This window comes from Sturnus vulgaris, chromosome 5 (genome assembly GCF_052056855.1).
Source record: "Sturnus vulgaris isolate bStuVul1 chromosome 5, bStuVul1.hap1, whole genome shotgun sequence".
In the NCBI taxonomy this organism is placed as follows: domain Eukaryota; kingdom Metazoa; phylum Chordata; class Aves; order Passeriformes; family Sturnidae; genus Sturnus; species Sturnus vulgaris.
Window position 1 is genome coordinate 60,178,856 of NC_142247.1, and position 12,250 is coordinate 60,191,105.

General features: G+C 42.4%; 2 protein-coding genes across 2 annotated transcripts in view; one reads left to right on the forward strand and one right to left on the reverse strand.

Annotated features, from left to right (window-relative positions):
* ABCD2 (ATP binding cassette subfamily D member 2) overlaps positions 1-4,017 on the reverse strand; it is a 37,538-nt gene extending 33,521 nt beyond the window's left edge. Inside the window, exons 1-2 of the mRNA XM_014868973.2 lie at positions 2,923-4,017; positions 1,394-1,574 (exon numbers count right to left, since the gene is read on the reverse strand). Of these exons, the coding sequence (XP_014724459.1) occupies positions 1,394-1,574; positions 2,923-3,846 (1,105 nt within the window). The 5' untranslated portion in view covers positions 3,847-4,017. The remainder of the gene's footprint in view (positions 1-1,393; positions 1,575-2,922) is intronic.
* Positions 4,018-4,061: 44 nt separating this feature from the next.
* Positions 4,062-6,669, forward strand: LOC148223733 (uncharacterized). The gene is made up of 2 exons (XM_088166114.1): positions 4,062-5,544; positions 6,637-6,669. Exon 1 carries the CDS (start codon positions 4,062-4,064, stop codon positions 4,734-4,736), a length of 675 nt encoding a protein of 224 aa, XP_088022240.1. The 3' UTR covers positions 4,737-5,544; positions 6,637-6,669.
* Positions 6,670-12,250: the final 5,581 nt, after the last annotated feature.

Below are 12,250 nucleotides of genomic sequence, written 5' to 3' on the forward strand. Positions count from 1 at the left end.
TGTGAACCACCATTATGGTAAGCCCCAGGACTCAACAATAAAGCTCATGTTTTAATAGTTTAGGTTGCTGGTAGCAAATATAATTCTGCTTTACAACGTGAGCCACTGCTGCATCTTTGTTTTCTCTCACATTGAAATGTATTTAACAAAAGAACAAACATGAGTAATAGGAATGTTATTTAGTTTAGCATGAATGAGTCCTTTTTTATTCATGCTCTAATACCAAGGAGATATTTACAACATGCAGTTAAATGTTCCTTTTCTTGATTGTACCCATTCCCATCCTAGCAGAAAGACTCTTATCACTTTTTCTGTTGTGCTGATAACCTTCACTGTGAGGTGAAATGCCTTTGTACAGCCTCTTCAGTTTGGAACAAGACATCCTGATATTTTTGAAGCCGTTCCCAGGATGCCAGCCAGGGTGCTGATGTAGTGCCCTCCTAAGCCACATGATGGGCAGCAGCTCAGGGAGCTGAGCACCCAGCCCTGCACCGGCACAACTTTTTAGCCAGACAGCTCAACCACGTGGGCACTGCACAAAGTCATCCTACAGCTCACACCAAGGTTGTCCACTGGGACAGTCCTGATTTGGAATATAACTTCCAAGAAAGAAACAGAACTACTGCACAGAAAAGAATTCACTCATTCCTAATTCAAAGTACACAATTTAGAAGTGATCCTTCTGAAGACTATGTAGGATTCATGTTCATGTTCAGGAAACCTAGGAAATTTGCAATATATTGAGTTCTAATTGTGCATGAGAAAGTCTGTTAAACCAAATTAATCAACAGCCGTCCTTAATACCTTTTTTTCCTATCTCTTGTTTTGTTTTGTATTTAATAGCATCTGCAGTAGTATCACTGAGTCTCATTTCACTTCCAGAAAAGTTGTGATAGGATGTCAAAAATGATACTATCCTAGCCTGGAATCTGAATTTTAGCTTTTCCCAGGGAGTTGGGAAAATCAGCGGTTTCTAACAGGTCAACAATAAGAGAAAAATTACCTACAATTACCAGTAATTACACTATGGTTTATGGAAGGATAAGATAAGCACTCTAGGAAAGTTCACAGTATTACTTCGCAGAAGGTGACACTGTAAAAATCAGCCTGCCATTCCAACAGTGACTAGTGAAAAAGGAGACTGCAATGATCATTACAATCTTGTGTGATACAAGGATCCTTTAAGTCCTGACTTCCTACTATTTATCACACTCTCCAAGCTGGATCACTTGCTCAGCTGATTTGCTATGCTTGCAAGTTATACAGAAGACACAGACGTTGTAAGAAAATCTGTGAAAAATAAACCAGTGTGAACAGCACTCAAGGGAACTACAGTCTTTTGAGGACATAACTTTAAAGAAGCATTTAGAAATTAGGTAAAAGATGGTATTACCGCCATCTGCAAATCCCGTTGCAGTGATGATGGGCACAGCGACCATGATCATACCACAGCTACTCCAGACATATTTCATCAGGAACTGCTCTATCATGATGTACCATAAACGTTTGGACAAAATGAGATTCATTTGATCTGTCAAATCCTTGTAGCTTTTTTGCAGTTGTTTCAATTCTACCTATGGTTAAAATAAAAAAAATTCATGTATACAATGAAATGAAGATGCACATGTAGTACAAGATACGTTCGCATGTGTACATGAAATAATCAGGTACACGGAGCTGTCACTTCTGAATCACATCTGCCATGTGGGACTTTATGCTCACTGTGCTGCAGTCTCACAGCAAAAGTGCACAGCTTCACGGAAGTCAGCGGACCTGGTTCTTATTTACACCATCGTCCCTCGACAGAACATTGGCAAGTTTTCAAGTCTTTTGAGATCTCTAACATATACAAGAACAACACAGCAGTAACAACAGTTGATTCTAACAATCAAAATACGATTGATTTCACATCCTTTTAATAAAGCTGCAGCTGTAGAGTTTCACAGCAACTTAAAATTATAATGGAAAGCATTTGGGGATCAATTATCTTCAGTGACTTAAAGTTGCAGAGTTGATTCCTGAAATACTGCTTATTTTTGCAAGCAGTCTGGGGAAAGAGAATTATCCCAGGAGGTTTAACAAGTCAAAGACAGTTGCAAGTCAATACAGTATGTATTCAGCTCAAACCCATATATGTGAGTATAGAGAAAACATTTAATTTAGCTGCACTTAAAACATTATTACAGGCAGCTTTTGAGAACGATTGTGTCTACAGAAATAAATCATTAACATTATATAATCATTGCTTGAACTGAAAGAATAATACTTCAGGCTGGTTTCCAGCTTTCATTTTCACCTTGCATGAAACAACTTTTTTTTCCCAATTGTGTTTGAAAGGTATTACAGCCAAAATTCACTTCTAACAAAAATATATGAATCCCTTAGTAAGGTGGCTTTAAAACAAGCTACTAGTTTATGTAACTGTGATTGCAGAAGTACTGTACTTATGCTATTTTAAGACTGGTGACTACATCTTTGCTTGGCTATGTGAAAGTGTCAAAGGTTCTAGTGTGCTCTGAGCCATCAGAGAGTTTCCCCCTAGACTTTCTGGTGTGCCCTGGTTGCTATTTCTGCAGAATTAAATATGGTGGTTCATAAACATGGTTGGAAAAAAAGAAGTCTGGAAAAGTTAATCAGAACGGAGTGGGTGGGGGAAAAACAGCAATGTAGATTAGTTCTCTAGATAAGCATAAGATCCATCTGCAAAGCCAGAACATTGCCAGAGTTCAAGGGAACTGTGATCTGCTTCCCCCAGACACTGCTTGTGAGACGGCATTTCCTAAGAAATGGGAAGTGCCAAGCTGTAAACAAGTTTAAATGTCAGAGGGACCCAAAGTGCTCAAGAAGGGCATCAGGGGAAGCATGGGTCCACTCTGGCAGTGCAGCAGTGACCCCAGTGCTTCCAATTTCTCGCCTCCTTACCTTGTGCCCTCGGTAAAAAGCAATCTCTTCCACGTTGGCAATGATGCGTGAATGTATGAAGCGCAGATAGCCCTTCTTGTGAGCCTCCTCAGCAACTAGTTTGCCAAACTTGGGCGAGCAGGCTTTGAGCACGCGGGCCGTGGCATAGACGACGAGACCGGCCAGGACTGTGGGCCCGATGGGGTTGGCCCCCCGGGACCGTGCTGTGCGGATGAGGGTGTAGGAGGTGAGCACAACATCCAGGATGGGCTTGGTGAGGTTGGAGTAGAGATGCGCCACGGACTGCGAGAACATCATGATGTCCTCGGTGAGGGACTGGTCCGGGTTGGCCAGCCGCCCGTCCATGCTGATCACTTTGTAGTAAGTTTGGTTGGCAAAGTAGGTCTCATAGGCGTGATCCACCAGGCGCGTGCGGAAGGCGAGGGCCAGCTTGCACTCCAGGTACCGTATGGTGCTGTTCACGAAAGTGGCCGGGATTGCAATCATCAGCCACTTGATTAACTTGAAGACAAAGCTCCTGGGCTTTTTCTCCACAATGCTCTTCACAATTTTTCCATCGAGGGCGGCCACATAGATGGAGAGGAAAGTCCTGGATACCAGAGCAAACGAGTGGAGGCAGAGCAAGCCCAGCTCGGCACTCACCAGCTTCGGGAAGAACAGTCTGCGGAGTTCTAGCAGCTGCTTGAAGAATTCCGCGTCCACGGCCGGGGAGGCTCTACCCCGGCTCCCGGTGCCGTGCGGGACCGCCCGGCCCCTCTCATCCTGCGCGCCGCCTCTGCCGCTCGCCCGCTTCACACGCCCGCGGATGATGGGGTAGAGGATTTTGAGCCCGTACGCCGCGGCCAGCAGGCACGCAGCCCTCTTCGCGGTGCCCGCCCTGCTCCACTGCACCCGCCGGGCGGCTGCATGCAGCATGTGGGCCATCCTGCCCGCCGGGGCACCGCTACGAGCCGCTCCTAGCGCGGGTGGATCATGCCCGCTGGGAAGGCCGGTCCCGCCGGGTCTTCATCGGAGCGCTGGGCCCGGCTCGCCGCCGGCCGCCCTGCCGTGACAGATGCCGAGTGAGCGCTGCCTCCCAGGGGTGATGGTGCCTTCAAAGCGCGGCGCGTTGCACAACGCAGCCCCGCGCGGCGCAGCCAATGGTGGTCGGCGGGGCGGGCTGCGCCGCGCGGGGCGGCACCGGCAGCGGCACCGGCAGCGGCCCGGCCGCTCAGCGCCGCCGCCCCAGCCACAACCGCTATAGCTCGGGGCGCGGCCGCAGCGGTGGCAGCAGTATCACCGGTCGCCCGGCGCTCGGCTTCGGGTTCCCGGCGAGTCCCCCGGCGCTCGGCTCCGGCCGCACCGTTGATCCCCCGGCGCTTGGCGGGTCCGCGGATCCCGGCCCCGCAGCGCGCCGGCTCGCCTCAGGCTGCGGCCGGCCCTTTCCTTCCGCCTGCCCTGCGGAGCAGGCTCCGCCTCCGGCCCCCGCCTCGCCAGCGGCGCGGGGGGAGCGTAACGGGGGGCGGCAGTGCTGGAGAGAGCTCGGCAGCCCCGGCTGGATGGGCAGTGCGTCACCCCCGGCGCTCCCCGAGGCTCCCCGGGGCGGGGGCTGTAACGCCGGTGCAGGGGGGGCCCGGTGCGGGAGCGGCGCCGCGGAGGGCGGCGCAGCCAGGCCGGTGGCCTCGGGCAGCCCCGGGTCGGAAATCGGTTGGGCGTCCGCGGGAGGGAGCCGGGCAGCTCGGCGTCTCCAGGGCAGCGCCTGCACACTGCTCGTAATTTATTTCCTGTCCTGTCGCCGAAAGGAAACCGGTATTGTGCGCTGGCAGCGTTACTGACCCAAAATAACCCCGACCGAGTCGCACGGCCCCTGCAGTAAAACCCGGCTAATTTCACACAAAGGAATCTACAGTAAAGGCGGTTGTCTTGCTGCTTTATTTTTCTATTTTCTTAGTTATTTATTTCTACTGCTTCACTTGTTTGAAAAAGCTACTAAACTTACAGGGGGAGAATACTTACATACTCTGGTCCTTTTACACTTTGAAAATATAGTACTAAGGCAACTGTGTACGATAGTATATGATAAGGCATTAGTTTAGAATGCGTATATAGAAGTATGTTTTTAAAATGTGATACTAGGCATTTATGGCAGTGTGAGGAGCCCGGTTTTTCCCTAAAAATGGAGAGGGAGGCCACCTGCCTCACAGTAACTCAGCAAATACTGTGTTAAGTAAGTCACATTACTGTTATAAAACAACCCCCCATTGAACAGAGTGCAGAGATGATGTTTAGATAGCAACACAAGCTTCAGGATGAAGGAATGATATAATTGATTTGAGAGCAAGTGAGGTTTGCTTTTAAAAAATAACCCACTTACCAAAACATCCAGGTGCCTTCTAAAAGGTAAGTCAAGACCAGCAGGACAAGAAGGAAGCAAGGAAGATCTATTTCTCATTTCTTCCCAGGAGGCTGCAAAAATTCAGCCCATAGTGGTCTGGACAGTTAGGTAAAGAGGATATGGCCAAGTGACCAGATGCCAGAGATCTGGACAGAGGTCCTTCTTTTTTGTAAATGCACAGCTCAAGATAAAGCTTGGAAAATGTCAAAATCTAACCTAGTACAGTACAGAAAAAATTCAGTTAGCAGGTAAGTCTGATTTCCCAATAGATTGTTTTGTCAGTAAAACAGATTTTCAGTGCACAAAGATACAAGATACACTGGCTAAGAATTGCTTTGCTTACGGCTTGTTATTTTTTTGATCATGCTCTCCACTGGATCCTTCCCTTACTGGCTTGTGTGTTGCACAGCATACTCTTAGATTTTGCCAAACCACAGCTATTTGCAATATTCCATTACTCTAGCATTTTCTTACCAAGGGGAAAGTTCACAGATCTCTTTCAGTTCTGCGTATCTGCTGACCTTTCACTTCACAGGATCCTGGATGACTGAAACTTCTGGTGATTTGGTGGTTAGTGCAGATGTACACCCAGCAGTCAGATCTGTGGGAACATTTAAGTGAAGCAAATCTAACCACACAGTGTTTCAGTCGATAAAAGGAATGTATTTCCTTCTTTTGAAAGGATGAAGAAAAGACTGAACTGTTGTTTTAAATACCCCCTTTCTTTGGTTCTTGCTGTCTCGAGAGTTTTGCTCTGCCACAATCCTGCTCAGTAATCCATGCACAAACTCCTCTTTGTGAGCGTGGCCTTAGGTGTTAGATTTGTTCTGGGTTTTTTTACTGCTGAAGGCAGGAATTTTACTACATTTAGTCATAATAATGCTTCTCAATATTACTGGAAAAGTAACTGCCAAAACTGCAGTAACATTGATGCAGTGTTCAGTGCTCCGTTATCTCCACATTTTCTACTGACTTTATAATAAACTTCTGGAGATATGTGTAATCAAATAAGTTTGAGTAGCTGACTCTATGGAACTGGAGGCATGTTGATATTAGATGCAGACTATTTGGGAGTTTATTTTTTCTTAAGGAGAAACTAGTTTTTTAGTGTCAAGCGATTGGTTTTTAGTCATATGGTTAGTTTTCATCGAATGCATTAAAATAACTTATGTGCTTATATTTTTAAAATATAGGAACCAATAGCTGAGGAGGAAGATATGGCAGCAATAAGTATCAGGGTGACTAAAGTCCATGAATGTTTGTATATGCAGCAACTGGAGTGTAATCATGACAGCTGATGCCTTTTTTTTCTGTTTTGTGTCCACTGTCTCCCACACCAGCACTTCATCCTTGCACAGCTTTTTGGTTGTGGATGAAGGTAGTGGAATTGGAACAGGTAGGCTATTACAAAAGAGATAATCATAATCAATCATTACTCAATTATAATTTTTTCTACCATTAGTGTTTGAAAAAATGATGTGCAATTTTTTTAAGCAAAAGACCATTTATCTGATGTCTTATATGATCCTAACAGAGGGTCCAATACCTGTAACATCAGTTTGCAGTAAACTGAAATTTCTTTGCTGCTTATGGGGTTATCCACTGTGCCATAAGGACATACAAAATAAAAAATTAAAGTGCTGAAAAATAGATAAAAATTCTGTGTTTTGAATCATTGCCATTTAGGATCTTTGAAATTTAGATGTGTGCATGTCATGCATACAGTACATTGTGGTTTCCATGTGGATGAGTGTATGTGAAACACGTAACATCAATCCACAGTGCTTGTTTTCAATTACTAATACTGAACTTTAAATAATATCCAAAATATGATGTACTGCAATATGGTAAGCTAGGAATATCTGGTTTTTTCTTTAATTTTGAGCTGTATTTTTGCATAGTGGTGTGGGAATAGTAGGATTTCCTTTGAGTTAGATTCAACAGAGTATGACCATAGAAGCCATTATTCAAGTAAATACCTTTCTCTGAAGTACTTCCAGACTTTCTATTTACTTTAATGTCATCACTTACATAAGTACAGAAATCACCCACAGAATTAGTTTGCAACATCAAGGCACACCAATGGCAAATTTGATGTTTTTATCAGAAAAGCATGATAAGATAACCTGACCTTTGATTTCAAATGTGTGTCAGCAGAAATTATCTGTTTATTTAGTGAAGCTATTGGCTATATTCATATACCTCAGTAGACTATTCAGACCCTGTAAATCCTTTAGGATCTGGAGATCTAAGACAAGCAGGAGCTTCAGTTTTAATGGCATGGATGTGGAAGGTTGTTGAGGAAGTGTCAGTGTGAGACTGACCTGATCCTACCAAGCAGTTGATTTCAGCTCTCTTGGTTCTAATGAGACTGTAGGGGTACCCAGACTAGGCAGAGCTGTGTTATCACAAGAGAAGAGAGGAGAAGCCGGAACATCTTATTCTATTGCTTGGCTCCTGAGTGTAAGCATCACAGGGATGGTGTAAATAGGGTGCATTCCTGAACCAGAAGTCCTTTTTCACTTACTCTGTCTTTAGGAAGATACACACTTGCTGCAGTTAATTTGAAGCCTGCATGACTTGTAGGTTCTAATAATTTATCCATAAGAGATCTGAGTAATTTCTCTGACAGGACAGTCAATAGCAGACTGAGCACTAACAGTTCTGGCTTCTGAGAACAGTGGTACTCTAGAGAGAATACAGCTCTAGAAAGAAGTATAAACAAGTTGTTCCCCTTTACAAAGTGAGAGGGAGAGGGAAATATGCAAGGGTAAAGGTCAATGTCAGCTGCTCCAGGCGTGGTAAACTGTCAAGTGATGTTCTCAGACAAGGAATTTCACTTTTAGTATTTAGGCTTTAATACTTAAACCTTTAATATCTAGATTTCTCTTTCATGTTAAACTTATTCTGTACAGATAATTCAGCTGAACCAGAATGCATTTCTTTTATGCCTTCAGAAGTCTCAAATACATTATGTATGTTTTTCAGGTTTTGCTTTAAATCTGTAAAGGTTTCTATTCTCAGATCATCTGAAGAAAATTCTAATGCTATCCTATTAAACCTTGGCTCAAGTGCATTGTAAACTCTTTAAACAAGCTACATGCCACATGCAAGAGTACAGGTGTAAGTGGTGAAACCACGTAGCTGGTGTCAGTTAACAGTGGTGATACTGGTATTGCCCACAGCAGAGTCAGTGTTCTACTCTGTAAAAGTAAAGGCAGGAATAAATTCAGAAAACCCATCTCTTTTACTCCTGCACCCCATCCTGGGATTTGCTACCATCCTTTTGTTATGGCTCAAGAATTTATTTGATGGTCTGCAGCTGGTATGACAACAAAAAGATCATCTACTGCAGTTTACTTATTAACTCTTATTTGGGAGACTTCTAAATATTAAAAAATAAGCAAATAGGCCAATGCTTTACCTAACACTGTATTCTGTCTCTAACAATAGCTCTAAGCAGACACCCAAGAGAGAAAAAAAATGCAATTTAATGTGATGCTGCAGCTTCATACTCTCCCAACCTCTGGCCATTTTAAACTGTGAGAATTTTGTGAGACTGGGAAGTTTTTCTATTAAACATTCCTTACAATTACTCTTAAAATTACTTGTTCAATCTCTCTTGAAATCCTGTAAACTCTTACATAAATAGGAACATCTGACAAGTCATTCCTCAGTTTTACCATTTCTTATGTGAAGAAACACACCTTTCTGCTTAATTTGACCCTGGCTCCCACAAGCTCCACTTAAACTCCATCTATGCCTGATCTGGAAGAGACATTCAACAGCAGAGCTCACTCTTGCTCACTCTTTTCCCCTCTCCCCTCACCCTGCAACTTTCCCATAGCACTTAGGAGTTCGTCAGCCTCTATTCCATATCAGTGCCTAGTGCTTGAGTGCATAAAAACAAGAACTAGTCTCTTCCCTCCCTTTTTCATTTTATTCAGTGGCAGGACCTTCCCTATTATTTCCCAACTTCTTTATTTTCTTAAGACCTTCAGTAACAGATATTGTCAACAGTCTTAATTAAATCCATCGTGACAGCAGCAATCACTCTTTTCTACTTGTGTTCTACAGCAGCTCTCATCTATAGAAGCTCCACTGGCTTTTCTCATGCTCGCCTACTATATGATTCCTGCTATTTTTTTGTGCAGAAATGAGCTTTCTGGATTGCCACAAAATGCTTACTTTTTAAATTGTGTCACATTTTCTACCCTCTAATCTCCAAGATTACTCCAAATTCAAGTGGTCCTTTCCACAGTGCTGCATTATAGAACACTGAATACCATTTAGTCCTGGTGCTTTGCTAGTCTTCATTCTGCCTTGGTAAGATCATTTTGACCTCGTCTGCTGTTATTTTCACTTTGGACAGATCCTCACTGAGTTCTCCAGGAAGGATTCCTGCATAAAGTTCTCCCCAGTTTCCTCATCAATGAATACTGATGCAAAAAGCTTAACTTTTCTTTTCTGTAACATCCATGTCTCTTCTGAGCGCCTATGCTGTTCCTTGGCCATCAATTGCCCCTTTAGACTTTCTAGCAAGCTTTTGCCCCTAGTTGATGTGAAGAAAAATTATTTAGTAGTTTGGTTACTTTGCCTAGTTGTTTCCCAGCTTTTTATGGCCTGTTGTAATTGTATTTTTCTCTAAGTTTGTGTTCTCCTCTGTTATCTTCTTTTTGCTATGGTTCAGACTGTCTCTTTACTTCAAGTCTGGTATCCTTCAGCTTTTTCCTAACCCCTTGTAAGGATTTAATTCTCTTAGCTCCCTCTCCTGATTTGCTTTTGACACTGTTCCTAACTGGAGTTTGGCACACCTACAGAGGATTCTTTTGTCTTTGTTAATCTTTATAGAAATACTGTTTTTATAAAGCGAGGTTTCCAGTGAGAGACTCTGTAATAGATCTCATGCACTGTACTCCATCAAGCCAAAGACAGCACTTTGTGTTGAGCGTTCATTCTGTAAAAAATTATTCCATCTAAATAATACTACCTAAGAATGGCATCTGCTTCATATAGCAATATCAACCTACTGTTGTCAGTGGTACTGTTCTGGCTGGTGGTTTGTCATGTGGATCCAATCCCCTGTTCTTCCCAGCTGGGCATTGAATTTCGATCCAAGTAGATTAGGTGCTTCTCTCTGAGCTGGCCAGTTTGCTGTGTTTGGAAACTATTTAGCCTCTCTATAATCTTCTATCTCTCCACCCTTTAAAGGTGAACAGGGGAAGGACTTTTCATCCAATTAATTGAAAGAGATCTGTCTTTCAAGAGGAGCTACTTTTAAAAGGGGAAACTGTTTTTAAATCAAGCTTTATTTTCTGTTTTGAACTTCCTCAGACTGTCAAGATTTTGCAATATCACAGCCATCTTTTAAAAAGTACTCTTTAGGGCAAAACTATCAACCAACTTACTATAAAACACCACAAGATCAGTGTTGCTTTATTTCTCTATAAACTGATCTCTCAAGGAAGGGATTGGCATCGAGTGTTGGCTGGAAGAAGGCCATGCAACTCTGTAAACAAAGTTTAAACACTGCATTTGCCAAAGAAGAGCTTCCACTTGGAACAGAGTCAGGCTTTTTTTAGTCATGCATTCCTAGCATTAGATAATTAGGTCAGTATTTAGGGATCTAGATAAGTGTATCCTGGTATTTAAAAGTGCCAGAAATTCTCACCCTGGATGGAGATGGGAAAAGATTTTAGTTTCCCTGCATCTTTTATGCAGTTTTCTACAGATGGATTTAATTACCTAATGCTAGATATCAAGATCAAACAAAAAATGAAGCTATATTAAATTAACATTTAAAAAATCAGTAATGTAGAATATTTAAACCTAACTGTGAGATTCACCAGTTTGAGTTTGTTTGTTTTGGGTTTTTTACTTAACATTTATCTCTTTAGTAATTCCTTCTTTTATAGTGAGCACTAGAGTAAGACACTTGCTGGAAAGGGGAAGATTAATTAAGAAACATGAGAACTATTTGCAGTTAGTTCTAAGAAATTTCTTGGAAATGCATCTTCTTTGTGTTTCTCTCTCGCTGTCTGGTGAGTATGATTTTACATACAGTCTGTTCACTGAAGGGAATATGTTTAGGGAAAGAAGCATCTTCAAATCTTTAGGGTACAATAATGCTGCAGATAGAGTTGGCACACACTTTGAATTCACAATTTCATTGCCGAAATTAGCTGCTTCCTCTCTGGGTGTGTTGGGATAGAGTAGGGGCCTAACTTAGGTGCTCGAGTCACACATCAGAAGACCTCCCTCTCTCTTATTTGATTATACAGGAGTTCTGTAAGGACCTACTGAAAGCTGGGTGCCAAACGTTGCACAGTCAACATTTCAACACCAGCCTCCCTGGAAAAATCCTTTCTTAGACTGCTTTGGGCTGCTTTGATATGTCTCTTATATCTAGAGCTGACCTGATAATGAAGAAGCATGTCAGAGAGAAAAATTCAGGTGCTGAAGGTTGGAAAGCTGTTCTGAAGAAGATCCTGTATAATACTATCTTAACAAATAGATATAGATATAACTATATCTATATATAGAAATATAGTTATTCTGAAGGGTGGCTATAAAAGTTAGAAAAAAGGGAAAACTTTAAACTTCAGTCTCTGACAAATAAAGGAAGCCTTTGTTCTATACTTACTTCACTTCCCAGAGAATCAACTAAGCTCCACGAAACTCATGACCTTTTAAAAATTAATAACCATGTCATACAACTCTTGAAACTTATGCCATCATTCAGAAATTATTTCAAACTTTTAAAATGTTTACAGTCAAGGCAAAATATGCAAACACGGGAAATATAATCATATTAATCTCAGGTCTTATTTCATTTTTTACTTTGACCTCCTCGAAAAATATCTGATTTTTTATTTTATGACTGTTTTAAAGGTCATTAGCTTTATTTGAAATAAATAATTTGAAGAGCAGAAGATTTATTATGTTGAAAAATAA